At 50.4% G+C, this 27,755-nt stretch overlaps 2 protein-coding genes across 3 annotated transcripts in view; both read right to left on the bottom strand.

Moving 5' to 3' along the window:
• The window catches only part of aars2 (alanyl-tRNA synthetase 2, mitochondrial (putative)), a 37,617-nt gene extending 21,462 nt beyond the window's left edge, over window positions 1-16,155 (bottom strand). For both annotated transcript variants that reach the window (XM_062429054.1, XM_062429062.1), the window contains exons 1-2: window positions 15,951-16,155; window positions 209-397 (exon numbers count right to left, since the gene is read on the bottom strand). In XM_062429054.1, coding sequence (XP_062285038.1) covers window positions 209-397; window positions 15,951-16,139 — 378 coding nt within the window. In that variant the 5' untranslated portion in view covers window positions 16,140-16,155. The remainder of the gene's footprint in view (window positions 1-208; window positions 398-15,950) is intronic.
• Window positions 16,156-17,374: 1,219 nt separating this feature from the next.
• Window positions 17,375-27,755, bottom strand: part of alg13 (ALG13 UDP-N-acetylglucosaminyltransferase subunit) — a 26,908-nt gene continuing 16,527 nt past the window's right edge. Inside the window, 18 exon segments of the mRNA XM_062438154.1 lie at window positions 17,375-17,419; window positions 17,421-17,749; window positions 18,546-18,653; window positions 18,771-18,885; window positions 19,082-19,122; window positions 19,214-19,360; window positions 19,465-19,591; window positions 20,444-20,488; window positions 20,490-20,504; window positions 20,634-20,689; window positions 21,177-21,212; window positions 21,775-21,913; window positions 23,613-23,760; window positions 23,972-24,079; window positions 25,599-25,863; window positions 27,159-27,244; window positions 27,333-27,433; window positions 27,580-27,644. Of these exon segments, the coding sequence (XP_062294138.1) occupies window positions 17,375-17,419; window positions 17,421-17,749; window positions 18,546-18,653; window positions 18,771-18,885; window positions 19,082-19,122; window positions 19,214-19,360; window positions 19,465-19,591; window positions 20,444-20,488; window positions 20,490-20,504; window positions 20,634-20,689; window positions 21,177-21,212; window positions 21,775-21,913; window positions 23,613-23,760; window positions 23,972-24,079; window positions 25,599-25,863; window positions 27,159-27,244; window positions 27,333-27,433; window positions 27,580-27,644 (1,976 nt within the window).

Genomic DNA, 27,755 nt, shown 5'->3' with positions numbered 1-27,755 from the left:
GCAGTCTAAGGACCAGCCCCCCCCCACCTTGAAGCAGTCTAAGGACCAGCCCCCCTCCGCCCCCCCCACCTTGAAGCAGTCTAAGGACCAGCCCCCCCCCACCTTGAAGCAGTCTAAGGACCAGCCCCCCCCCACCTTGAAGCAGTCTAAGGACCAGCCCCCCCCCACCTTGAAGCAGTCTAAGGACCAGCCCCCCTCCGCCCCCCACCTTGAAGTAGTCCCCGAAGGACCAGCTGCCGAGCATCTCAAAGAAGGTGTGGTGGTTGAGGTCTCTGCCGACGTCGTCCAGGTCGTTGTGTTTCCCGCCAGCTCGAACACATTTCTGACTGTTAACGACCCGCCGGAGCCTCGACATCTCACTGCGGGGGTCCACGGTCCCCAGCAGCACCGGCTTAAACTGAAACACACACACACACCTGGGGGTCACACCTGGGGGTCACACCTGAGGGTCACACCTGGGGGGTCACACCTGGGGGGTCACCATATATATATATATAAACACACACTATGGGCAACCCCAGGTTTACGTCCCTGCTTATTTCATCCTGCAGGTGTTACTGCAGCCTGGCTTCCTGGTAGAAGAGTGGAGGTACTAGGGTGGAGGTACTAGAGTGGAGGTACTAGAGTGGAGGTACTAGGGTGGAGGTACTAGAGTGGAGGTACTAGAGTGGAGGTACTAGAGTGGAGGTACTAGAGTGGAGGTACTAGGGTGGAGGTACTAGGGTGGAGGTACTAGAGTGGAGGTACTAGGGTGGAGGTACTAGAGTGGAGGTACTAGGGTGGAGGTACTAGGGTGGAGGTACTAGAGTGGAGGTACTAGAGTGGAGGTACTAGGGTGGAGGTACTAGAGTGGAGGTACTAGAGTGGAGGTACTAGAGTGGAGGTACTAGGGTGGAGGTACTAGAGTGGAGGTACTAGAGTGGAGGTACTAGGGTGGAGGTACTAGAGTGGAGGTACTAGAGTGGAGGTACTAGAGTGGAGGTACTAGGGTGGAGGTACTAGAGTTAGGGTACTAGGGTGGAGGTACTAGAGTGGAGGTACTAGAGTGGAGGTACTAGAGTGGAGGTACTAGGGTGGAGGTACTAGAGTGCAGGTACTAGAGTGGAGGTACTAGAGTGGAGGTACTAGGGTGGAGGTACTAGAGTGGAGGTACTAGAGTGGAGGTACTAGAGTGGAGGTACTAGGGTGGAGGTACTAGAGTGCAGGTACTAGAGTGGAGGTACTAGAGTGGAGGTACTAGGGTGAAGGTACTAGAGTGGAGGTACTAGAGTGGAGGTACTAGAGTGGAGGTACTAAGGTGGAGGTACTAGAGTGGAGGTACTAGGGTGCAGGTACTAGAGTGGAGGTACTAGAGTGGAGGTACTAGGGTGGAGGTACTAGGGTGGAGGTACTAGGGTGCAGGTACTAGAGTGGAGGTACTATGGTGGAAGTACTAGAGTGGAGGTACTAGAGTTAGGGTACTAGAGTGGAGGTACTAGGGTGGAGGTACTAGGGTGGAGGTACTAGGGTGGAGGTACTAGAGTGGAGGTACTAGGGTGCAGGTACTAGAGTGGAGGTACTAGGGTGGAGGTACTAGGGTGCAGGTACTGGAGTGCAGGTACTAGAGTGGAGGTACTAGAGTGGGGTACTAGAGTGGAGGTACTAGGGTGGAGGTACTAGAGTGGGGGTACTAGGGTGGAGGTACTAGGGTGGGGGTACTAGAGTGGAGGTACTAGAGTGGAGGTACTAGGGTGGAGGTACTAGGGTGCAGGTACTAGAGTGGAGGTACTAGGGTGGAGGTACTAGAGTGGAGGTACTAGAGTGGAGGTACTAGGGTGGAGGTACTAGGGTGGAGGTACTAGGGTGGAGGTACTAGGGTGGAGGTACTAGAGTGGAGGTACTAGGGTGGAGGTACTAGAGTGGAGGTACTAGGGTGGAGGTACTAGGGTGCAGGTACTAGAGTGGAGGTACTAGAGTGCAGGTACTAGAGTGGAGGTACTAGGGTGGAGGTACTAGGGTGCAGGTACTAGAGTGGAGGTACTAGGGTGCAGGTACTAGAGTGTAGGTACTAGAGTGGAGGTACTAGGGTGGAGGTACTAGGGTGGAGGTACTAGGGTGCAGGTACTAGAGTTAGGGTACTAGAGTGGAGGTACTAGAGTGGAGGTACTAGAGTGGAGGTACTAGGGTGCAGGTACTAGGGTGCAGGTACTAGAGTGGAGGTACTAGAGTGCAGGTACTAGAGTGGAGGTACTAGGGTGGAGGTACTAGGGTGCAGGTACTAGGGTGCAGGTACTAGAGTGGAGGTAGTAGGGTGGAGGTACTAGGGTGGAGGTACTAGGGTGGAGGTACTAGGGTGCAGGTACTAGAGTTAGGGTACTAGAGTGGAGGTACTAGAGTGGAGGTACTAGAGTGGAGGTACTAGGGTGGAGGTACTAGAGTGGAGGTACTAGAGTGCAGGTACTAGAGTGGAGGTACTAGGGTGGAGGTACTAGGGTGCAGGTACTAGAGTTAGGGTACTAGAGTTAGGGTACTAGAGTTAGGGGACCAGAGTTAGGGTACCAGAGTTAGGGGACCAGAGTTAGGGGACTAGAGTTAGGGTACCAGAGTTAGGGTACCAGAGTTAGGGTACTACAGTTAGGGAACCAGAGTTAGGGTACCAGAGTTAGGGTACTAGAGTTAGGGTACCAGAGTTAGGGTACCAGAGTTAGGGTACTAGAGTTAGGGTACCAGAGTTAGGGTACTACAGTTAGGGGACCAGAGTTAGGGGACCAGAGTTAGGGTACTAGAGTTAGGGTACCAGAGTTAGGGTACCAGAGTTAGGGTACTAGAGTTAGGGTACCAGAGTTAGGGTACTACAGTTAGGGGACCAGAGTTAGGGGACTAGAGTTAGGGGACCAGAGTTAGGGGACCAGAGTTAGGGTACCAGAGTTAGGGTACTAGAGTTAGGGTACTAGAGTTAGGGTACTAGAGTTAGGGTACCAGAGTTAGGGTACTAGAGTTAGGGTACCAGAGTTAGGGTACCAGAGTTAGGGTACTAGAGTTAGGGTACCAGAGTTAGGGTACCAGAGTTAGGGGACTAGAGTTAGGGGACCAGAGTTAGGGGACTAGAGTTAAGGTACCAGAGTTAGGGTACCAGAGTTAGGGTACTAGAGTTAGGGTACCAGAGTTAGGGTACCAGAGTTAGGGTACCAGAGTTAGGGGACCAGAGTTAGGGGACCAGAGTTAGGGTACCAGAGTTAGGGTACCAGAGTTAGGGTACCAGAGTTAGGGTACTAGAGTTAGGGGACTAGAGTTAGGGGACCAGAGTTAGGGGACCAGAGTTAGGGGACCAGAGTTAGGGTACCAGAGTTAGGGTACCAGAGTTAGGGTACTAGAGTTAGGGGACTAGAGTTAGGGGACCAGAGTTAGGGGACCAGAGTTAGGGTACTAGAGTTAGGGTACCAGAGTTAGGGTACCAGAGTTAGGGTACTAGAGTTAGGGGACTAGAGTTAGGGGACTAGAGTTAGGGGACTAGAGTTAGGGGACCAGAGTTAGGGGACCAGAGTTAGGGTACTAGAGTTAGGGTACTAGAGTTAGGGTACCAGAGTTAGGGTACCAGAGTTAGGGTACCAGAGTTAGGGTACTAGAGTTAGGGTACTAGAGTTAGGGGACCAGAGTTAGGGTACCAGAGTTAGGGTACTAGAGTTAGGGTACTAGAGTTAGGGGACCAGAGTTAGGGTACCAGAGTTAGGGTACTAGAGTTAGGGGACTAGAGTTAGGGGACCAGAGTTAGGGTACCAGAGTTAGGGTACCAGAGTTAGGGTACCAGAGTTAGGGTACTAGAGTTAGGGGACTAGAGTTAGGGTACTAGAGTTAGGGTACTAGAGTTAGGGGACCAGAGTTAGGGGACTAGAGTTAGGGGACCAGAGTTAGGGGACTAGAGTTAGGGGACCAGAGTTAGGGGACCAGAGTTAGGGGACCAGAGTTAGGGGACTAGAGTTAGGGTACCAGAGTTAGGGTACCAGAGTTAGGATACTAGAGTTAGGGGACCAGAGTTAGGGGACTAGAGTTAGGGGACCAGAGTTAGGGTACCAGAGTTAGGATACTAGAGTTAGGGGACTAGAGTTAGGGTACCAGAGTTAGGGGACTAGAGTTAGGGGACCAGAGTTAGGGGACCAGAGTTAGGGTACTAGAGTTAGGGTACTAGAGTTAGGGTACCAGAGTTAGGGTCCCAGAGTTAGGGTACTAGAGTTAGGGGACTAGAGTTAGGGTACTAGAGTTAGGGTACCAGAGTTAGGGTACTAGAGTTAGGGTACTAGAGTTAGGGTACCAGAGTTAGGGTACTAGAGTTAGGGGACTAGAGTTAGGGTACTAGAGTTAGGGGACCAGAGTTAGGGGACCAGAGTTAGGGTACTAGAGTTAGGGTACTAGAGTTAGGGGACCAGAGTTAGGGGACTAGAGTTAGGGTACTAGAGTTAGGGGACTAGAGTTAGGGTACCAGAGTTAGGGGACTAGAGTTAGGGTACTAGAGTTAAGGTACTAGAGTTAGGGGACCAGAGTTAGGGGACCAGAGTTAGGGTACTAGAGTTAGGGGACCAGAGTTAGGGGACTAGAGTTAGGGGACCAGAGTTAGGGTACTAGAGTTAGGGTACTAGAGTTAGGGGACCAGAGTTAGGGTACTAGAGTTAGGGGACCAGAGTTAGGGGACTAGAGTTAGGGTACTAGAGTTAGGGTACCAGAGTTAGGGTACCAGAGTTAGGGGACCAGAGTTAGGGGACTAGAGTTAGGGTACTAGAGTTAGGGTACCAGAGTTAGGGTACTAGAGTTAGGGTACTAGAGTTAGGGGACTAGAGTTAGGGGACTAGAGTTAGGGGACCAGAGTTAGGGGACCAGAGTTAGGGTACTAGAGTTAGGGTACTAGAGTTAGGGTACCAGAGTTAGGGTACCAGAGTTAGGGTACCAGAGTTAGGGTACCAGAGTTAGGGTACTAGAGTTAGGGGACCAGAGTTAGGGTACCAGAGTTAGGGTACTAGAGTTAGGGTACTAGAGTTAGGGGACCAGAATTAGGGTACCAGAGTTAGGGTACTAGAGTTAGGGGACTAGAGTTAGGGGACCAGAGTTAGGGTACCAGAGTTAGGGTACCAGAGTTAGGGTACCAGAGTTAGGGTACTAGAGTTAGGGGACTAGAGTTAGGGTACTAGAGTTAGGGTACTAGAGTTAGGGGACCAGAGTTAGGGGACTAGAGTTAGGGGACCAGAGTTAGGGGACTAGAGTTAGGGGACCAGAGTTAGGGGACCAGAGTTAGGGGACCAGAGTTAGGGGACTAGAGTTAGGGTACCAGAGTTAGGGTACCAGAGTTAGGATACTAGAGTTAGGGGACCAGAGTTAGGGGACTAGAGTTAGGGGACCAGAGTTAGGGTACCAGAGTTAGGATACTAGAGTTAGGGGACCAGAGTTAGGGGACTAGAGTTAGGGGACCAGAGTTAGGGGACCAGAGTTAGGGGACTAGAGTTAAGGTACCAGAGTTAGGGTACTAGAGTTAGGGTACTAGAGTTAGGGTACTAGAGTTAGGGTACCAGAGTTAGGGTCCCAGAGTTAGGGGACTAGAGTTAGGGGACTAGAGTTAGGGGACTAGAGTTAGGGTACTAGAGTTAGGGTACCAGAGTTAGGGTACTAGAGTTAGGGGACTAGAGTTAGGGTACCAGAGTTAGGGTACTAGAGTTAGGGTACTAGAGTTAGGGTACTAGAGTTAGGGTACCAGAGTTAGGGTCCCAGAGTTAGGGGACTAGAGTTAGGGGACTAGAGTTAGGGGACTAGAGTTAGGGTACTAGAGTTAGGGTACCAGAGTTAGGGTACTAGAGTTAGGGTACTAGAGTTAGGGTACCAGAGTTAGGGTACTAGAGTTAGGGTACTAGAGTTAGGGGACTAGAGTTAGGGTACTAGAGTTAGGGGACCAGAGTTAGGGGACCAGAGTTAGGGTACTAGAGTTAGGGTACTAGAGTTAGGGGACCAGAGTTAGGGGACTAGAGTTAGGGTACTAGAGTTAGGGGACTAGAGTTAGGGTACCAGAGTTAGGGGACTAGAGTTAGGGTACTAGAGTTAAGGTACTAGAGTTAGGGGACCAGAGTTAGGGGACCAGAGTTAGGGTACTAGAGTTAGGGGACCAGAGTTAGGGGACTAGAGTTAGGGGACCAGAGTTAGGGTACCAGAGTTAGGGTACTAGAGTTAGGGTACTAGAGTTAGGGGACCAGAGTTAGGGTACTAGAGTTAGGGGACCAGAGTTAGGGGACTAGAGTTAGGGTACTAGAGTTAGGGTACCAGAGTTAGGGTACCAGAGTTAGGGGACTAGAGTTAGGGTACCAGAGTTAGGGTACCAGAGTTAGGGGACCAGAGTTAGGGGACTAGAGTTAGGGTACTAGAGTTAGGGTACCAGAGTTAGGGGACCAGAGTTAGGGGACTAGAGTTAGGGGACTAGAGTTAGGGGACTAGAGTTAGGGGACCAGAGTTAGGGGACTAGAGTTAGGGGACCAGAGTTAGGGGACTAGAGTTAGGGTACCAGAGTTAGGGGACTAGAGTTAAGGTACTAGAGTTAGGGGACTAGAGTTAGGGGACCAGAGTTAGGGGACTAGAGTTAGGGTACTAGAGTTAGGGTACCAGAGTTAGGGGACCAGAGTTAGGGGACTAGAGTTAGGGGACCAGAGTTAGGGTACCAGAGTTAGGGGACTAGAGTTAGGGGACCAGAGTTAGGGTACCAGAGTTAGGGGACCAGAGTTAGGGGACTAGAGTTAGGGTACTAGAGTTAGGGTACCAGAGTTAGGGGACCAGAGTTAGGGGACTAGAGTTAGGGTACCAGAGTTAGGGTACCAGAGTTAGGGGACCAGAGTTAGGGGACTAGAGTTAGGGTACTAGAGTTAGGGTACCAGAGTTAGGGGACCAGAGTTAGGGGACTAGAGTTAGGGGACTAGAGTTAGGGGACTAGAGTTAGGGGACCAGAGTTAGGGGACTAGAGTTAGGGGACCAGAGTTAGGGTACCAGAGTTAGGGTACTAGAGTTAGGGTACTAGAGTTAGGGGACCAGAGTTAGGGTACTAGAGTTAGGGGACCAGAGTTAGGGGACTAGAGTTAGGGTACTAGAGTTAGGGTACCAGAGTTAGGGTACCAGAGTTAGGGGACCAGAGTTAGGGGACTAGAGTTAGGGTACTAGAGTTAGGGTACCAGAGTTAGGGGACCAGAGTTAGGGGACTAGAGTTAGGGTACCAGAGTTAGGGTACCAGAGTTCGGGTACTAGAGTTAGGGGACCAGAGTTAGGGGACCAGAGTTAGGGTACTAGAGTTAGGGTACCAGAGTTAGGGTACTACAGTTAGGGTACTAGAGTTAGGGTACCAGAGTTAGGGTACCAGAGTTAGGGGACTAGAGTTAGGGGACCAGAGTTAGGGTACCAGAGTTAGGGGACTAGAGTTAGGGTACTAGAGTTAGGGGACCAGAGTTAGGGGACCAGAGTTAGGGGACTACAGTTAGGGGACCAGAGTTAGGGGACCAGAGTTAGGGTACTACAGTTAGGGTACTAGAGTTAGGGTACCAGAGTTAGGGTACCAGAGTTAGGGTACTAGAGTTAGGGTACTAGAGTTAGGGGACCAGAGTTAGGGTACCAGAGTTAGGGTACCAGAGTTAGGGGACTAGAGTTAGGGGACCAGAGTTAGGGTACCAGAGTTAGGGGACTAGAGTTAGGGGACCAGAGTTAGGGTACCAGAGTTAAGGGACTAGAGTTAGGGTACTAGAGTTAGGGGACCAGAGTTAGGGGACTACAGTTAGGGGACCAGAGTTAGGGGACCAGAGTTAGGGTACTACAGTTAGGGTACTAGAGTTAGGGTACCAGAGTTAGGGTACCAGAGTTAGGGTACTAGAGTTAGGGTACTAGAGTTAGGGGACCAGAGTTAGGGTACCAGAGTTAGGGTACTAGAGTTAGGGTACTAGAGTTAGGGGACCAGAGTTAGGGTACCAGAGTTAGGGTACTAGAGTTAGGGGACTAGAGTTAGGGGACCAGAGTTAGGGTACCAGAGTTAGGGTACCAGAGTTAGGGGACCAGAGTTAGGGGACTAGAGTTAGGGGACCAGAGTTAGGGGACCAGAGTTAGGGTACTAGAGTTAGGGTACTAGAGTTAGGGTACCAGAGTTAGGGTACCAGAGTTAGGGTACTAGAGTTAGGGGACTAGAGTTAGGGTACTAGAGTTAGGGTACCAGAGTTAGGGTACCAGAGTTAGGGTACTAGAGTTAGGGGACTAGAGTTAGGGTACCAGAGTTAGGGTACCAGAGTTAGGGTACTAGAGTTAGGGTACTAGAGTTAGGGGACTAGAGTTAGGGGACTAGAGTTAGGGTACTAGAGTTAGGGTACCAGAGTTAGGGTACTAGAGTTAGGGTACTAGAGTTAGGGGACCAGAGTTAGGGGACCAGAGTTAGGGTACTAGAGTTAGGGGACCAGAGTTAGGGGACCAGAGTTAGGGTACTAGAGTTAGGGTACCAGAGTTAGGGTACTAGAGTTAGGGTACTAGAGTTAGGGTACCAGAGTTAGGGTACTAGAGTTAGGGGACTAGAGTTAGGGTACTAGAGTTAGGGGACCAGAGTTAGGGTACTAGAGTTAGGGTACTAGAGTTAGGGGACCAGAGTTAGGGGACTAGAGTTAGGGGACCAGAGTTAGGGTACCAGAGTTAGGGGACTAGAGTTAGGGTACTAGAGTTAGGGGACCAGAGTTAGGGTACCAGAGTTAGGGTACTAGAGTTAGGGGACCAGAGTTAGGGTACTAGAGTTAGGGGACCAGAGTTAGGGGACTAGAGTTAGGGGACTAGAGTTAGGGGACCAGAGTTAGGGTACCAGAGTTAGGGTACTAGAGTTAGGGGACTAGAGTTAGGGGACTAGAGTTAGGGTACTAGAGTTAGGGTACCAGAGTTAGGGGACCAGAGTTAGGGGACTAGAGTTAGGGTACCAGAGTTAGGGTACCAGAGTTAGGGGACTAGAGTTAGGGGACCAGAGTTAGGGTACCAGAGTTAGGGGACCAGAGTTAGGGGACTAGAGTTAGGGTACCAGAGTTAGGGGACTAGAGTTAGGGTACCAGAGTTAGGGTACCAGAGTTAGGGGACTAGAGTTAGGGGACCAGAGTTAGGGGACTAGAGTTAGGGTACCAGAGTTAGGGTACCAGAGTTAGGGTACCAGAGTTAGGGGACTAGAGTTAGGGGACCAGAGTTAGGGGACTAGAGTTAGGGGACCAGAGTTAGGGTACCAGAGTTAGGGGACCAGAGTTAGGGGACTAGAGTTAGGGTACCAGAGTTAGGGTACCAGAGTTAGGATACCAGAGTTAGGGGACCAGAGTTAGGGGACCAGAGTTAGGGGACTAGAGTTAGGGGACCAGAGTTAGGGGACCAGAGTTAGGGTACTAGAGTTAGGGGACCAGAGTTAGGGGACTAGAGTTAGGGGACCAGAGATAGGGTACCAGAGTTAGGGGACCAGAGTTAGGGGACTAGAGTTAGGGTACCAGAGTTAGGGTACTAGAGTTAGGGGACTAGAGTTAGGGTACCAGAGTTAGGGGACTAGAGTTAGGGGACCAGAGTTAGGGTACCAGAGTTAGGGGACCAGAGTTAGGGGACTAGAGTTAGGGTACCAGAGTTAGGGGACTAGAGTTAGGGGACCAGAGTTAGGGGACTAGAGTTAGGGGACCAGAGTTAGGGTACCAGAGTTAGGGGACCAGAGTTAGGGGACCAGAGTTAGGGGACCAGAGTTAGGGGACTAGAGTTAGGGTACCAGAGTTAGGGTACCAGAGTTAGGGTACCAGAGTTAGGGTACTAGAGTTAGGGGACTAGAGTTAGGGGACCAGAGTTAGGGTACCAGAGTTAGGGGACTAGAGTTAGGGTACCAGAGTTAGGGGACTAGAGTTAGGGGACCAGAGTTAGGGGACTAGAGTTAGGGGACCAGAGTTAGGGTACCAGAGTTAGGGGACCAGAGTTAGGGGACTAGAGTTAGGGGACTAGAGTTAGGGGACCAGAGTTAGGGTACCAGAGTTAGGGTACTAGAGTTAGGGTACTAGAGTTAGGGTACTAGAGTTAGGGTACTAGAGTTAGGGTACCAGAGTTAGGATACCAGAGTTAGGGTACTAGAGTTAGGGGACCAGAGTTAGGGGACTAGAGTTAGGGGACCAGAGTTAGGGTACCAGAGTTAGGGTACTAGAGTTAGGGTACCAGAGTTAAGGTACCAGAGTTAGGGGACCAGAGTTAGGGGACTAGAGTTAGGGGACCAGAGTTAGGGTACCAGAGTTAGGGGACCAGAGTTAGGGGACTAGAGTTAGGGTACCAGAGTTAGGGTACCAGAGTTAGGGTACCAGAGTTAGGGTACTAGAGTTAGGGTACCAGAGTTAGGGGACCAGAGTTAGGGGACCAGAGTTAGGGGACTAGAGTTAGGGTACTAGAGTTAGGGTACCAGAGTTAGGGGACCAGAGTTAGGGGACTAGAGTTAGGGGACTAGAGTTAGGGTACCAGAGTTAGGGGACTAGAGTTAGGGGACTAGAGTTAGGGTACTAGAGTTAGGGTACCAGAGTTAGGGTACTAGAGTTAGGGTACTAGAGTTAGGGTACCAGAGTTAGGGGACTAGAGTTAGGGTACCAGAGTTAGGGTACTAGAGTTAGGGTACCAGAGTTAGGGGACTAGAGTTAGGGGACTAGAGTTAGGGTACCAGAGTTAGGGTACTAGAGTTAGGGTACTAGAGTTAGGGTACCAAAGTTAGGGGACCAGAGTTAGGGGACTAGAGTTAGGGTACCAGAGTTAGGGGACCAGAGTTAGGGGACTAGAGTTAGGGGACCAGAGTTAGGGTACTAGAGTTAGGGTACCAGAGTTAGGGGACCAGAGTTAGGGGACCAGAGTTAGGGTACCAGAGTTAGGGTACTAGAGTTAGGGGACCAGAGTTAGGGGACTAGAGTTAGGGGACCAGAGTTAGGGTACTAGAGTTAGGGGACTAGAGTTAGGGTACCAGAGTTAGGGTACCAGAGTTAGGGTACCAGAGTTAGGGGACTAGAGTTAAGGTACCAGAGTTAGGGGACTAGAGTTAGGGTACCAGAGTTAGGGGACTAGAGTTAAGGTACCAGAGTTAGGGGACCAGAGTTAGGGGACCAGAGTTAGGGGACCAGAGTTAGGGTACCAGAGTTAGGGGACTAGAGTTAGGGTACTAGAGTTAGGGGACCAGAGTTAGGGTACCAGAGTTAGGGTACTAGAGTTAGGGGACCAGAGTTAGGGTACTAGAGTTAGGGGACCAGAGTTAGGGGACTAGAGTTAGGGGACTAGAGTTAGGGGACCAGAGTTAGGGTACCAGAGTTAGGGTACTAGAGTTAGGGGACTAGAGTTAGGGGACTAGAGTTAGGGTACTAGAGTTAGGGGACTAGAGTTAGGGTACCAGAGTTAGGGTACTAGAGTTAGGGGACTAGAGTTAGGGGACCAGAGTTAGGGGACCAGAGTTAGGGGACCAGAGTTAGGGGACCAGAGTTAGGGGACTAGAGTTAGGGTACCAGAGTTAGGGTACCAGAGTTAGGGGACTAGAGTTAGGGGACCAGAGTTAGGGTACCAGAGTTAGGGGACCAGAGTTAGGGGACTAGAGTTAGGGTACCAGAGTTAGGGTACCAGAGTTAGGGTACCAGAGTTAGGGGACTAGAGTTAGGGGACCAGAGTTAGGGGACTAGAGTTAGGGGACCAGAGTTAGGGTACCAGAGTTAGGGGACCAGAGTTAGGGGACTAGAGTTAGGGTACCAGAGTTAGGGGACTAGAGTTAGGGTACCAGAGTTAGGGGACCAGAGTTAGGATACCAGAGTTAGGGGACCAGAGTTAGGGGACCAGAGTTAGGGGACTAGAGTTAGGGGACCAGAGTTAGGGGACCAGAGTTAGGGTACTAGAGTTAGGGTACCAGAGTTAGGGTACCAGAGTTAGGGGACCAGAGTTAGGATACCAGAGTTAGGGGACCAGAGTTAGGGTACTAGAGTTAGGGGACCAGAGTTAGGGGACTAGAGTTAGGGGACCAGAGTTAGGGTACCAGAGTTAGGGGACCAGAGTTAGGGGACCAGAGTTAGGGGACCAGAGTTAGGGTACTAGAGTTAGGGGACCAGAGTTAGGGGACTAGAGTTAGGGGACCAGAGTTAGGGTACCAGAGTTAGGGGACCAGAGTTAGGGGACTAGAGTTAGGGGACCAGAGTTAGGGTACCAGAGTTAGGGGACCAGAGTTAGGGTACCAGAGTTAGGGGACCAGAGTTAGGGGACCAGAGTTAGGGGACTAGAGTTAGGGGACCAGAGTTAGGGGACCAGAGTTAGGGTACTAGAGTTAGGGGACCAGAGTTAGGGGACTAGAGTTAGGGGACCAGAGTTAGGGTACCAGAGTTAGGGGACCAGAGTTAGGGGACTAGAGTTAGGGTACCAGAGTTAGGGTACTAGAGTTAGGGTACTAGAGTTAGGGTCCCAGAGTTAGGGTACCAGAGTTAGGGTACTAGAGTTAGGGGACTAGAGTTAGGGGACCAGAGTTAGGGTACTAGAGTTAGGGGACTAGAGTTAGGGTACCAGAGTTAGGGGACTAGAGTTAGGGGACCAGAGTTAGGGTACCAGAGTTAGGGGACCAGAGTTAGGGGACTAGAGTTAGGGTACCAGAGTTAGGGGACTAGAGTTAGGGGACCAGAGTTAGGGGACTAGAGTTAGGGGACCAGAGTTAGGGTACCAGAGTTAGGGGACCAGAGTTAGGGGACCAGAGTTAGGGGACTAGAGTTAGGGTACCAGAGTTAGGGTACCAGAGTTAGGGTACCAGAGTTAGGGTACTAGAGTTAGGGGACTAGAGTTAGGGGACCAGAGTTAGGGGACTAGAGTTAGGGTACCAGAGTTAGGGTACCAGAGTTAGGGGACTAGAGTTAGGGTACCAGAGTTAGGGGACTAGAGTTAGGGGACCAGAGTTAGGGGACCAGAGTTAGGGTACCAGAGTTAGGGGACTAGAGTTAGGGGACTAGAGTTAGGGTACCAGAGTTAGGGGACCAGAGTTAGGGGACTAGAGTTAGGGTACTAGAGTTAGGGGACCAGAGTTAGGGGACCAGAGTTAGGGGACTAGAGTTAGGGTACCAGAGTTAGGGGACTAGAGTTAGGGGACCAGAGTTAGGGGACTAGAGTTAGGGTACTAGAGTTAGGGGACCAGAGTTAGGGTACCAGAGTTAGGGGACTAGAGTTAGGGGACCAGAGTTAGGGTACCAGAGTTAGGGGACCAGAGTTAGGGTACTAGAGTTAGGGTACTAGAGTTAGGGTACTAGAGTTAGGGTACCAGAGTTAGGGTACCAGAGATAGGGGACTAGAGTTAGGGGACTAGAGTTAGGGTACCAGAGTTAGGGTACTAGAGTTAGGGTACTAGAGTTAGGGTACCAGAGTTAGGGGACCAGAGTTAGGGGACTAGAGTTAGGGTACCAGAGTTAGGGGACCAGAGTTAGGGGACTAGAGTTAGGGGACCAGAGTTAGGGTACTAGAGTTAGGGTACCAGAGTTAGGGGACCAGAGTTAGGGGACCAGAGTTAGGGTACCAGAGTTAGGGTACTAGAGTTAGGGGACTAGAGTTAGGGTACCAGAGTTAGGGGACCAGAGTTAGGGGACTAGAGTTAGGGTACTAGAGTTAGGGGACCAGAGTTAGGGGACCAGAGTTAGGGGACTAGAGTTAGGGGACCAGAGTTAGGGTACTAGAGTTAGGGGACTAGAGTTAGGGGACCAGAGTTAGGGGACCAGAGTTAGGGTACCAGAGTTAGGGTACTAGAGTTAGGGGACCAGAGTTAGGGTACCAGAGTTAGGGGACCAGAGTTAGGGTACTAGAGTTAGGGTACTAGAGTTAGGGTACCAGAGTTAGGGTACCAGAGTTAGGGGACTAGAGTTAGGGGACTAGAGTTAGGGTACCAGAGTTAGGGTACTAGAGTTAGGGGACCAGAGTTAGGGTACCAGAGTTAGGGGACCAGAGTTAGGGGACTAGAGTTAGGGTACCAGAGTTAGGGTACCAGAGTTAGGATACCAGAGTTAGGGGACCAGAGTTAGGGGACCAGAGTTAGGGGACTAGAGTTAGGGGACCAGAGTTAGGGTACCAGAGTTAGGGGACCAGAGTTAGGGTACTAGAGTTAGGGTACTAGAGTTAGGGTACTAGAGTTAGGGTACCAGAGTTAGGGTACCAGAGATAGGGGACTAGAGTTAGGGGACTAGAGTTAGGGTACCAGAGTTAGGGTACTAGAGTTAGGGTACTAGAGTTAGGGTACCAGAGTTAGGGGACCAGAGTTAGGGGACTAGAGTTAGGGTACCAGAGTTAGGGGACCAGAGTTAGGGGACTAGAGTTAGGGGACCAGAGTTAGGGTACTAGAGTTAGGGTACCAGAGTTAGGGGACCAGAGTTAGGGGACCAGAGTTAGGGTACCAGAGTTAGGGTACTAGAGTTAGGGGACTAGAGTTAGGGTACCAGAGTTAGGGGACCAGAGTTAGGGGACTAGAGTTAGGGTACCAGAGTTAGGGGACCAGAGTTAGGGGACTAGAGTTAGGGGACCAGAGTTAGGGTACTAGAGTTAGGGGACTAGAGTTAGGGGACCAGAGTTAGGGGACCAGAGTTAGGGTACCAGAGTTAGGGTACTAGAGTTAGGGGACCAGAGTTAGGGTACCAGAGTTAGGGGACCAGAGTTAGGGTACTAGAGTTAGGGTACTAGAGTTAGGGTACCAGAGTTAGGGTACCAGAGTTAGGGGACTAGAGTTAGGGGACTAGAGTTAGGGTACCAGAGTTAGGGTACTAGAGTTAGGGGACCAGAGTTAGGGTACCAGAGTTAGGGGACCAGAGTTAGGGGACTAGAGTTAGGGTACCAGAGTTAGGGTACCAGAGTTAGGATACCAGAGTTAGGGGACCAGAGTTAGGGGACCAGAGTTAGGGGACTAGAGTTAGGGGACCAGAGTTAGGGGACCAGAGTTAGGGTACTAGAGTTAGGGGACCAGAGTTAGGGGACTAGAGTTAGGGGACCAGAGTTAGGGTACCAGAGTTAGGGGACCAGAGTTAGGGGACTAGAGTTAGGGTACCAGAGTTAGGGTACTAGAGTTAGGGGACTAGAGTTAGGGTACCAGAGTTAGGGGACTAGAGTTAGGGGACCAGAGTTAGGGTACCAGAGTTAGGGGACCAGAGTTAGGGTACCAGAGTTAGGGGACCAGAGTTAGGGGACTAGAGTTAGGGTACCAGAGTTAGGGGACTAGAGTTAGGGGACCAGAGTTAGGGGACTAGAGTTAGGGGACCAGAGTTAGGGGACCAGAGTTAGGGGACCAGAGTTAGGGTACCAGAGTTAGGGGACCAGAGTTAGGGGACCAGAGTTAGGGGACCAGAGTTAGGGGACTAGAGTTAGGGTACCAGAGTTAGGGTACCAGAGTTAGGGTACCAGAGTTAGGGTACTAGAGTTAGGGGACTAGAGTTAGGGGACCAGAGTTAGGGTACCAGAGTTAGGGGACTAGAGTTAGGGTACCAGAGTTAGGGTACCAGAGTTAGGGTACCAGAGTTAGGGTACTAGAGTTAGGGGACTAGAGTTAGGGTACCAGAGTTAGGGGACCAGAGTTAGGGGACTAGAGTTAGGGTACCAGAGTTATATATATATATATATATATAACTCTGGTCCCCTAAATCTCAACTACAAGCTGGGGTTCTATAACTATAACTATATATATATATATATATATATATATAGTTATATAACTATAACTATATATATATATATATAGTTATATATATAGTTATATAACTATAACTATATATATATATATATATATAGTTATACACACACACTATGTACAAGCTGGGGTTCTATAACTATATAAACATCCTGATAATGTAATAAAGTGAATTATAGAACTATAGAACTATATTTATATATATATAGTTATATGATGTCCAGGTAGACCCAGGTAGACCCAGGTGAGCCTGTTACCATGGTGACGGACTGACCTGGTTCATTCCCGCGTTAACAAACAGCAGACTCGGGTCTCCGCGCGGCCGGACCGGACTGGACGGGACCAGCACGTGGTCCTGGTTCTGGAAGAAATCCAGGAAGCGGGTCCGGACCTGCAGGCCGCTGAAGGACCTGAAGGACCCGGCAGACACCGGCCGGAACCTCCGGACCAGAACCCGGAGCATGCTGACCCTGACACTACAGCTGATGCGCATGCGCACTGGGGGCCTTCTTCTTCTTCCTGTTTATAGTAGCAAGCAGCTCATCACCGCCCCCTGCTGTCAGAGAGTGGAACTACAGGCTGAAATAATAATAATCATCATCATCATAATAATACTAATAATAATCATCATGACCACTCATATTATATATATAGATTTATATTTATATTATATATATTATATAACAGCAGTCTGTGACAGTGAGTCAGTGAGGAGAGATTTTAAAAAACAGCCCTGTACTGTATGTTTTATATAATTACATATATATATATATATATACATATACACATATATATACATGTGTATATATATATATGTGTATACATACATATATATACACATATATATACATACATACAGTATATGTATATGTATATATGTATATATATGTGTATATGTATATATGTGTATGTGTATATGTATATATATATGTATATGTATATATATATATATGTGTATATGTATATATGTGTATGTATGCTGATGTTCTCTCTCGGTTTCAGAGTTGGGTTCTCTCTGAGGTTCCTCCTGCTGCTCTGTGGGTCTTTAAAAGAAACAACGAGTCTGCTGCTGAAAAACAAACTTTATTCTCCCAGAACAAAAAATCTTATATATAATATATAATAAAATATAATAATAATATAATAATATACATCTCTGCCACCAGTCTGAACGTGAACTCAAATTTATCCCCAAAAAACAAAACAGGGGCTGAAACATGCCCCCCTTCACTTAGAGGTGTGTGTTAGATGTGTGTGTGTTAGATGGTGTGTGTGTTAGATGGTGTGTTAAATGGTGTGTGTGTGTGTGTGTGTGTGTTAGATGGGGTGTGTTAGATGGTGTGTTAAATGGTGTGTGTGTGTGTGTGTGTTAGATGGGGTGTGTGTTAGATGTGTGTGTGTTAGATGTGTGGGGGGGGGGGTAGCAGAGAGCAAGCTAACGAGCTAACAGGTTAACAACGTGTGTGTGTGTGTGTTAGATGTGTGTGTGTGTGTGTTAGATGGTGTGTGTGTGTGTGTGTGTGTGTGTGTGTTAGATGGTGTGTGTGTGTGTGTGTGTGTGTTAGATGTGTGTGTGTGTTAGATGCGGTGTGTGTGTGTGTGTGTGTGTGTGTGTGTGTGTGTGTGTGTGTGTGTGCGTGTGTGTGTTAGATGTGTGTGTGTTAGATGTGTGTGTGTGTTAGATGGTGTGTGTGTGTGTTAGATGGTGGGGGGGATGTAGTGTGTGGCAGCATGGTGGGGGGGGCGGGGCTGTGATGTAACCGACCATGTGGGCGGGGTTCGGGGCGGGGCAGTACACACGCGAAGCGTGGCCTCCGGTCTGGAGGGTCCCCCAGTGGGTGGAGGGGGGCAGACAGGGGTGGTAGGAGGAGTGGTGGGGGAGGTGGGCAGCGTGGGGGTGAGGAAGAGGAGGGGGGGAGGACAGGTAGGCAGCCGGAGGTGGAGCTTCATACGGCAGGTGCAGCAGCGGGGGAGGGTGAAGGGGCGCCTGCTCTTGGTACATCATTGATGAGGGGGGGGGGGCTGGAGGGGCGGGGCTGACGGAGGAGGGGCCTTCCATTGAGGGGGCGGGGCCTGTGGAGGGGGAACAACGTTTAATCAATCATCTCTAATTATTGATAATTGAGAAGATCAATGACAGATCCTCCAGCTATAAGAGCTTCATTAAGGTGGAGGTCTTGTCAGACAGTCAGGGGTCTTGTCGGACAGTCAGAGGTCTTGTCGGACAGTCGGAGGTCTTGGACAGCGGGAGGTCTTGTCGGACAGTCGGAGGTCTTGTCGGACAGTCAGAGGTCTTGTCGGACAGTCGGAGGTCTTGTCGGACAGTCAGAGGTCTTGTCGGACAGTCGGAGGTCTTGGACAGTCGGAAGTCTTGTCGGACAGTCGGAGGGTCTTGGACAGCGGGAGGTCTTGTTGGACAGTCGGAGGTCTTGTCGGACAGTCGGAGGTCTTGTCAGACAGTCGGAGGTCTTGTCGGACAGTCGGAGGTCTTGTCGGACAGTCGGAGGTCTTGGACAGTCGGAAGTCTTGTCGGACAGTCGGAGGTCTTGGACAGTCGGAGGTCTTGTCGGACAGTCGGAGGTCTTGTCGGACAGTCGGAGGTCTTGGACAGTCGGAGGTCTTGTCGGACAGTCAGAGGTCTTGGACAGTCGGAGGTCTTGGACAGTCGGAGGTCTTGTCGGATAGTCGGAGGTCTAGGACAGTCGGAGGTCTTGTCGGACATTCGGAGGTCTTGGACAGTCGGAGGTCTTGTCGGATAGTCGGAGGTTTTGTCTGACGTCTTGTTGGACAGTCGGAGGTCTTGTCAGACGGGTGGTTTTGTCAGACGGCTGGAGGTCTTGTTTAGATGAACAGTATCATCAGTACTAACAGCTGCCGTGTCCGTCCGTCTGTCCGTCTCCGACCCTGGAGGACTCTGGGTAGGAGGAGGGGGCCTGATGCGGGCCTCGACCTGCATCATGGTAGGAAGGGGGGGCAGCTGTGGACACAAGACCAGGACGGGGTCAGAGGAAGGAGGGGATTACACATCAGATGAACTGCAGCCTGTCAGACCTCCAATCAGCTAGCAGCCAATCAGAGAGGGAGCGGGTCTTACCGTGCAGGGGGGGGTCCTGGCTCAGGTAGGGGGGGTAGTGCTGGTAGGGGTAGGTGGCCTCCTGGGAGGTGGGGGGGTACGTCTGCTGCTGCTGCCAGCAGCTCTGATGGTACCACTGAAGAAGCAACACACAGATCATTAAAGGTTTCCATGGAGACGATTTGTAATGAATCCAACAGAGCCGTTACCTGAGATAAGACCACACCTACACCCCCCCCCCCCAAAAAAAACAACAACACACCTACACCCCCCCCCCCCCCCCCCCCCCCCCCCACACTATCCCCAAACACTAAGCACACACTGAGTCTTACCTGAACTCCCAGGTTGAAGTAATACTGGAGGACTCTGCAATCTGTACACACACACACACACACACACACACAGAAACATGACCCCAGTGACCTCAGTGACCTGTGACCTCAGCGACTTGTGTGACCTCTGACCTCGTGGTAAGTCGCTGCCGTTGGGGTCGTAGGAGTAGGGGGGCGGAGCCACCAGGGTGCAGACAGGTTCACCCAGCTCATTAACCAACCAGGGAGAAACAGCCGGCATCGCATGGCAACTACACACAGGAAACAACAGCAGTGATGCTGGACAGCTGTGTGTGTGTGTGTTTGTGTGTGTGTGTGTGTGTGTGTGTGTGTGTGTGGTGTGTGTGTGTGTGTGTGTGTGTGTCGAGGGTGTGTGTGTGTACCTGAGCGGGGTTGTGTGTGAGCAACTGGCTGCAGATGAGCAGCTGCAGGTACACGAGATGATGATGAGGAGGGTGAAGAGGAGGAAGAGGAAGGTGAAGAACAGATGACGTTCAACGGCTTCACTACCTGAAACACACACACACACACACACACAGCAGGTACACACACACACACTAATAATTACATATAAACATGAGTTTTGTCTGGTCTTGTCAGACAGTCGGAAGTCCTTGGACAGTCGGAGGTCTTGTCGGACAGTCGGAGTCTTGGACAGTTGGAGGTCTTGTTGGACAGTCGGAGGTCTTGTCGGACAGTCAGAGGTCTTGTCGGACAGTCAGAGGGTCTTGTCGGACAGTCGGAAGTCTTGTCGGACAGTCGGAGGTCTTGGACAGTTGGAGGTCTTGTAGGATAGTCGGAGGTCTAGGACAGTCGGAGGTCTTGTCGGATAGTCGGAGGTCTTGGACAGTCGGAGGTCTTGTCGGATAGTCGGAGGTCTAGGACAGTCGAAGGTCTTGTTGGACAGTCGGAGGTCTAGGACAGTCGGAGGTCTTGTCGGACAGTCGGAGGTCTAGGACAGTCGAAGGTCTTGTCGGACAGTCGGGGGTCTTGTTGGACAGTTGGAGGTCTTGGACAGTCGGAAGTCTTGTTGGACAGTCGGAGGTCTTGTTGGACAGTCGGAGGTCTTGGACAGTCGGAGGTCTTGGACAGTCGGAGGTCTTGTTGGACAGTCGGAGGTCTTGCGTCACTTTTGTCTTTTAATGTTGAATCATCTGCAAACTGAAGCTTTCATATTATAAATATAAATTAATATAATATAAAGTGTGTAAAAGACTCTCAGTAACAATTCTATGACATCACACTGACTGTGGAGCTACCTGCTGTGCGCGTGTGTGTGTGTGTGTGTGTGTGTGTGTGTGTGTGTGTGTGTGTGTGTGTGTGTGTGTGTGTGTGTGTGTGTGTGCGTGTGTGTGTGTGTACCTGCTGTGTGTAGTTGTAGTCCCTTGGTGGGGACTCAGCGTTTCCCTCCTTCATGTTCATCCTTTGATTTTTTTTAAATAAATGAAATGATTTTTGAATAATTAAATATATTTACATCTGTGACATCATGATGAAATTACTAAATATAGTTGAGTGTGACTCTCTGATCATGTGACAGGTGAGCCGTTACCTGGTTGGTGGAGGGCTCAGATGTGGTGTAAACACCTGACGTCTGGTAGCTCTCATCTGTTAATGACATCATCACACAGTGAGGTCATGTGACATCATCACAGTGAGGTCATGTGACATCATCACACAGTGGGGTCATGTGACATCATCACAGTGAGGTCATGTGACATCATCAAACAGTGAAGTCATGTGACATCATCACACAGTGAGGTCATGTGACATCATCACACTGAGGTCATGTGACATCATCACAGTGAGGTCATGTGACATCATCACAGTGAGGTCATGTGACATCATCACAGTGAGGTCATGTGACATCATCACACTGAGGTCATGTGACATCATCACACAGTGAAGTCATGTGACATCATCACACAGTGGGGTCATGTGACATCATCAAACAGTGAAGTCATGTGACATCATCACACAGTGAGGTCATGTGACATCATCACACTGAGGTCATGTGACATCATCACAGTGAGGTCATGTGACATCATCACAGTGAGGTCATGTGACATCATCACAGTGAGGTCATGTGACTCACCCTGACCGCTGTAGATGTAGTCGTCTGTGTAATCAGCTGAAGGACATAAACAAACATCAATAATCAATATAATTCTTTATATAGTGATTATTACACATTATGGTGAGTTATTAACATGTATTAACTCTTTATTGGCTGATTATTAATTATTAATATATTATTTATTATTATTATTAATGAAGGGGAACACAAACAGTATTTATGCTTGTTGAGATGCTTTTAATGTGAAACATCCACAGGAAGTGTTGAATTAATTATTGATTACATGAAAACAGCAGAATATGGTGATCATGTTTCACTGATTCCTTATTGATTCCTTATTGATTCTTTATTGATTAGTTATTGATTCCTTATTGATTCCTTATTGATTAGTTATTGATTCCTTATTGATTAGTTATTGATTCCTTATTGATTAGTTATTGATTCCTTATTGATTCCTTATTGATTAGTTATTGATTCCTTATTGATTAGTTATTGATTCCTTATTGATTAGTCATTGATTCCTTATTGATTAATTATTGATTCCTTATTGATTCCTTATTGATTAGTTATTGATTCCTTATTAATTCCTTATTGATTAGATGTAATGATGGCTCACCCTGGTCCTCCACAGTACTCGTGTCCTCCTGGTCGTCCTCGGAGGAACAGACGGGGGTGTTTCCAGGTGGAGGTGCGGGGGGGAGGGGCCCCGAGCCTCTCTGGACTCTGTAGGAGGAGCCAGCTGGAGGGGGGGGGGGCTCCCATGGTGGTGGGCGGAGCCACACCTGGACCTGAGGAGCCACATCTCAACCTTCAAAATCTGTTCAGACTACATTTTAACGTCCAAGTTTTAATATTAACCTCGTTATTTACATAATGAACCTTTATATCTACAGAGTGGTATGTCTCAGACACTGAAGAGAGCAGCGGAGCTATCAGGTGGGGGGGGTGAACTGCCGGACAGACCTTGGAAACCTAAACCAGTAGTGAGGGTGAACTGGCCCCCGTCCACCAGACCTTCAACTCCTCCAGAGGAACTTCTCCAGCATCCTCCTGATGGAGTCAGAGTGGACCATGTTCAGGCTACTCAGAGCTGCAGCTGGAAGATCATCGGTGCCTGTTAGGGGGGCAACCTGAGAACCTGCTGGTGGACTGCAGGGGTGAAGGAGCCTTTAGGGTCTGGCTGGATCAGGCTCCTGAAGCAGCAGACGGGTAGAGAGGAGTTCAAGGAGAACATGGAGAAGGACTTTCAGTCAGCCTCAAAGAAGTTCTGACAAACTGTCAGGAGACTCAGGAAAGGGAAGCAGGACTGGCAGGACCCACCTCAGCAGGGGGGGGGGCTGCTGACCTGGACTGCAGAGTGTGAGATTGACAGGTGGATGGGTGCAGCAGTGATGCAGGTGGATGGGTGCAGCAGCAGCAGTGATGCAGGTGGATGGGTGCAGCAGCAGCAGTGATGCAGGTGGATGGGTGCAGCAGTGATGCAGGTGGATGGTGCAGCATCAGGTGGATGGGTGCAGCATCAGGTGGATGGTGCAGATTCAGGTGGATGGTGCAGCATCAGGTGGATGGGTGCAGCATCAGGTGGATGGGTGCAGCATCAGGTGGATGGTGCAGCATCAGGTGGATGGTGCAGCATCAGGTGGATGGTGCAGCATCAGGTGGATGGTGCAGCATCAGGTGGATGGGTGCAGCATCAGGTGGATGGTGCAGCATCAGGTGGATGGGTGCAGCAGTGATGCAGGTGGATGGGTGCAGCAGCAGCAGTGATGCAGGTGGATGGGTGCAGCAGCAGCAGTGATGCAGGTGGATGGGTGCAGCAGTGATGCAGGTGGATGGTGCAGCATCAGGTGGATGGGTGCAGCATCAGCATTGATGAGCGTCCTGGTGGATCAGAGCCTCTCCTGAAGGTGAAGCTCTCAGTGTAGCAGTCAGTCTACGTCCCAACCCTCACCTCTGCTCACCAGCTTTGGGTAGTGACCCAAACAATGAGATGCTGGATCCAAGCAGAGAGGGTCTGGGCTCTTAGAGATCGGGTCAGGAGTTCAGACATGCGGGGGGAGGCTAGGAGTAGAGCCACTGCTCCTTCACATGGAGCCAGCTGAGGTGGTTTGGGCTCCTGGTCAGGATCCTCCTGGACGCCCCCCTTTAGAGGAGTTCCAGGTCCAACTGGGAGGAGACCCAGAACACACTGGAGGGATTACATATCTCTGCTGGTCTGGGAGCAGCTTGGGATCCTCCAGGAGGAGCTGATGAGCGTAGCTGGAGAGAAGGAGGTCTGGGTTTCACTGCTCAGCCTGATGAGACCCGGATAAGAGGCAGAGGATGGATGGATAGTAGGAGGGGTTTGGGGCGTGGGGGGGGGGGGGGGTATCTAGCCTCTCCACTGGATGGCACTAAACCACACTACTCCTTCAGAAACGGTGTATCAAAAAATCACTAATGGTGTGTTCTCACCGGCAGTGGCGGGAACACGGCGTCGTTGGCTCCGTCCAGCTGGTAGTACGCGATGGCAGCGTCCAGGTCAGCCGCCTCGTCCCCAGCCTCCGAAAACCCGAACTGGCACTCCTTATTCAGAGCTGCTGCTAACTGCCGCCTGCTGCGACTACACACACATATACACACACACACACACACATATAAAGACATACACACATATATATAAAGACATACACACATACACACACACACACATATATACACACACACACACACACACACTGAGTAACCTTTGGACTATAATACAGGTTATTTTCAGCTCTGACTCCGAGGGTTGGGGGGGGGGGGGGGGGGGGGGGGGTTAAGGGGGATCTCACCGAGACCTGAAGGCATAGTTTTCGTAGTCGTGGTAATACCGTCTGCCAGGGTGGTAATAGGTCAGCTGTGGACCAATCAGATGGCGGTTCAGGAAGCGGGTGGAGCTTCTGGCCAAAATGCACGACACACACACACACACACACACACAGGTCCTCATTATTGGGTGGTTTTCGGCTCTTGAGGTTCTAACAGGTTCTAACAGGTACTAACAGGTTCTAACAGGTGAACAGGTTCTAACAGGTACTAACAGGTTCTAACAGGTACTAACAGGTTCTAACAGGTTCTAACAGGTTCTAACAGGTGAACAGGTACTAACAGGTTCTAACAGGTTCTAACAGGTTCTAACAGGTGAACAGGTACTAACAGGTTCTAACAGGTTCTAACAGGTTCTAACATATGAACAGGTACTAACAGGTTCTAACAGGTGAACAGGTACTAACAGGTTCTAACAGGTACTAACAGGTTCTAACAGGTTCTAACAGGTGAACAGGTTCTAACAGGTACTAACAGGTTCTAACAGGTTCTAACAGGTGAACAGGTTCTAACAGGTACTAACAGGTACTAACAGGTTCTAACAGGTTCTAACAGGTGAACAGGTTCTAACAGGTACTAACAGGTTCTAACAGGTTCTAACAGGTGAACAGGTACTAACAGGTACTAACAGGTTCTAACAGGTTCTAACAGGTGAACAGGTTCTAACAGGTACTAACAGGTTCTAACAGGTTCTAAAAGGTTCTAACAGGTGAACAGGTACTAACAGGTACTAACAGGTACTAACAGGTACTAACAGGTTCTAACAGGTGAACAGGTTCTAACAGGTACTAACAGGTTCTAACAGGTACTAACAGGTACTAACAGGTTCTAACAGGTGAACAGGTACTAACAGGTACTAACAGGTGAACAGGTACTAACAGGTTCTAACAGGTTCTAACAGGTACTAACAGGTGAACAGGTACTAACAGGTTCTAACAGGTACTAACAGGTTCTAACAGGTGAACAGGTACTAACAGGTGAACAGGTACTAACAGGTTCTAACAGGTACTAACAGGTGAACAGGTACTAACAGGTTCTAACAGGTACTAACAGGTACTAACAGGTACTAACAGGTTCTAACAGGTTCTAACAGGTACTAACAGGTGAACAGGTTCTAACAGGTTCTAACAGGTACTAACAGGTACTAACAGGTACTAACAGGTTCTAACAGGTACTAACAGGTACTAACAGGTGAACAGGTACTAACAGGTTCTAACAGGTACTAACAGGTGAACAGGTACTAACAGGTTCTAACAGGTACTAACAGGTACTAACAGGTACTAACAGGTTCTAACAGGTACTAACAGGTGAACAGGTACTAACAGGTTCTAACAGGTACTAACAGGTGAACAGGTTCTAACAGGTACTAACAGGTGAACAGGTTCTAACAGGTACTAACAGGTGAACAGGTACTAACAGGTTCTAACAGGTGAACAGGTACTAACAGGTTCTAACAGGTACTAACAGGTGAACAGGTTCTAACAGGTACTAACAGGTGAACAGGTTCTAACAGGTACTAACAGGTGAACAGGTACTAACAGGTTCTAACAGGTGAACAGGCCCTAACAGGTTCTAACAGGTGTTGGGTCCTACCTGGAGGCTCCGTAGCGGGGTCTGGCTGTGGGGTGGTGGTGGTGCGGGGGTGCGTAGGGGTCGAAGGTCATCGCCCCGGGTGACGGGGGAGGAGGGGGGCGAGGGTGGCCCGCTGGCTGGAAGCGGGGGGGCAGGGCAGAGGGGGCGGGGCCTCCGTATGAGGAGGGCGGTGGCATCAGCAGCTCCGCCCCCTTCATCCCACTACTTCCCCGGGACTTCCTGAAGTACCGATGGCGGTGATGCCGCTGACCCCGAGAGTCCGGGTCTGGCGGTGCAGGGAGAGGGGGGGTAGGGAGGAGACCAGAAGTTACAAAGGACTGAGAGACAGCAGCTGGAAGGGAGTCACGGCGGTCTGATGGGAGTCACGGCGGTCTGATGGGAGTCACTACTGTCTGAAGGGAGTCACGGCGGTCTGATGGGAGTCACTGCTGTCTGAAGGGAGTCACGGTGGTCTGATGGGAGTCACTGCTGTCTGAAGGGAGTCACGGTGGTCTGATGGGAGTCACTGCTGTCTGAAGGGAGTCACGGTGGTCTGATGGGAGTCACTGCTGTCTGATGGGAGTCACTGCTGTCTGATGGGAGTCACTGCTGTCTGAAGGGAGTCACGGCGGTCTGAAGGGAGTCACGGCGGTCTGATGGGAGTCACGGCGGTCTGGAGGGAGTCACGGCGGTCTGATGGGAGTCACTGCTGTCTGGAGGGAGTAATGACGGTCTGAAGGGAGTCACGGCGGTCTGGAGGGAGTCACGGCGGTCTGGAGGGAGTCACGGCGGTCTGATGGGAGTCACTGCTGTCTGGAGGGAGTAATGACGGTCTGAAGGGAGTCGCGGCGGTCTGAAGGGAGTCGCGGCGGTCTGGAGGGAGTCGCGACGGTCTGGAGGGAGTCACGGCTGTCTGGAGGGAGTCACGGCGGTCTGAAGGGAGTCACGGCGGTCTGATGGGAGTCACGGCGGTCTGGAGGGAGTCACTAGGGTCTGAAGGGAGTCACGAGGGTCTGAAGGGAGTCACAGTGGTCTGAAGAGAGTCACGACGGTCTGAAGGGAGTCACGGCGGTCTGAAGAGAGTCACGACGGTCTGAAGGGAGTCACGGCGGTCTGAAGGGAGTCACGGCGGTCTGAAGAGAGTCACGACGGTCTGAAGGGAGTCACGGCGGTCTGAAGAGAGTCACGACGGTCTGAAGGGAGTCACGGCGGTCTGAAGAGAGTCACGACGGTCTGAAGGGAGTCACGGCGGTCTGAAGAGAGTCACGACGGTCTGAAGGGAGTCACAGTGGTCTGAAGAGAGTCACGACGGTCTGAAGGGAGTCACGGCGGTCTGGAGGGAGTCACGGCGGTCTGAAGAGAGTCACGACGGTCTGAAGGGAGTCACAGCGGTCTGAAGAGAGTCACGACGGTCTGAAGGGAGTCACGGCAGTCTGAAGGGAGTCACGGCGGTCTGGAGGGAGTCACGACGGTCTGAAGGGAGTCACAGTGGTCTGAAGGGAGTCACGGCAGTCTGAAGGGAGTCACGGCGGTCTGGAGGGAGTTATGAAAAGCAGTTTCTTGATGTGAGTGTGAACTTACCCAGGTCTCCTTTCCTGGTGGGAGGAGCAACGTTCCAGGCTGGAACTGGATTCACTGGTTTGAGATCAGTCAGAGGAACCAGGTGTCTGACAGAGAGGGAGGAACATTAGTACAGGGGAACAGAATCAGGCCTGTTTGAGGGGTCAGAGCCAGTTTGGGGTTAAAGGTCGTTACTTCTCTCCCAGCTCCTCGATGAAGACGGTGACAGCTGACGGGTGAGTTCCTACTTCCTGGATAAAGGCGTTGTAGAACTTCCCCTTCGGCTCCAGGCGCACCTGATCAAGTACATTACCAGTTTATAACTATCTTTATATTTTATTCATACTTATTATTTATTCAGCACTGGTCCTGTGGTGTACCTCTGATGGTCTCAGTACTAACTGGGAACACCTGCTGTTCATTCACTCTTATTTTTTCTCACCTGACATTTGTCTCCCAGGAAGTACTGCCGCCCTGCAAACACCATGTAGTCCGTCTTCTGCATCTCTGACACACAAAACAGATTATTTATTATACACTATAATAACCACGTTATTACTGAGATTACACGCCTGTAATAACAGATTATTACTGAGATTACACGCCTGTAATAACAGA

The sequence above is a fragment of the Scomber scombrus genome, chromosome 2, assembly GCF_963691925.1.
Source record: "Scomber scombrus chromosome 2, fScoSco1.1, whole genome shotgun sequence".
Taxonomy (NCBI): Eukaryota; Metazoa; Chordata; class Actinopteri; order Scombriformes; family Scombridae; genus Scomber; species Scomber scombrus.
This window is presented reverse-complemented; position numbering and strand designations above follow the sequence as displayed.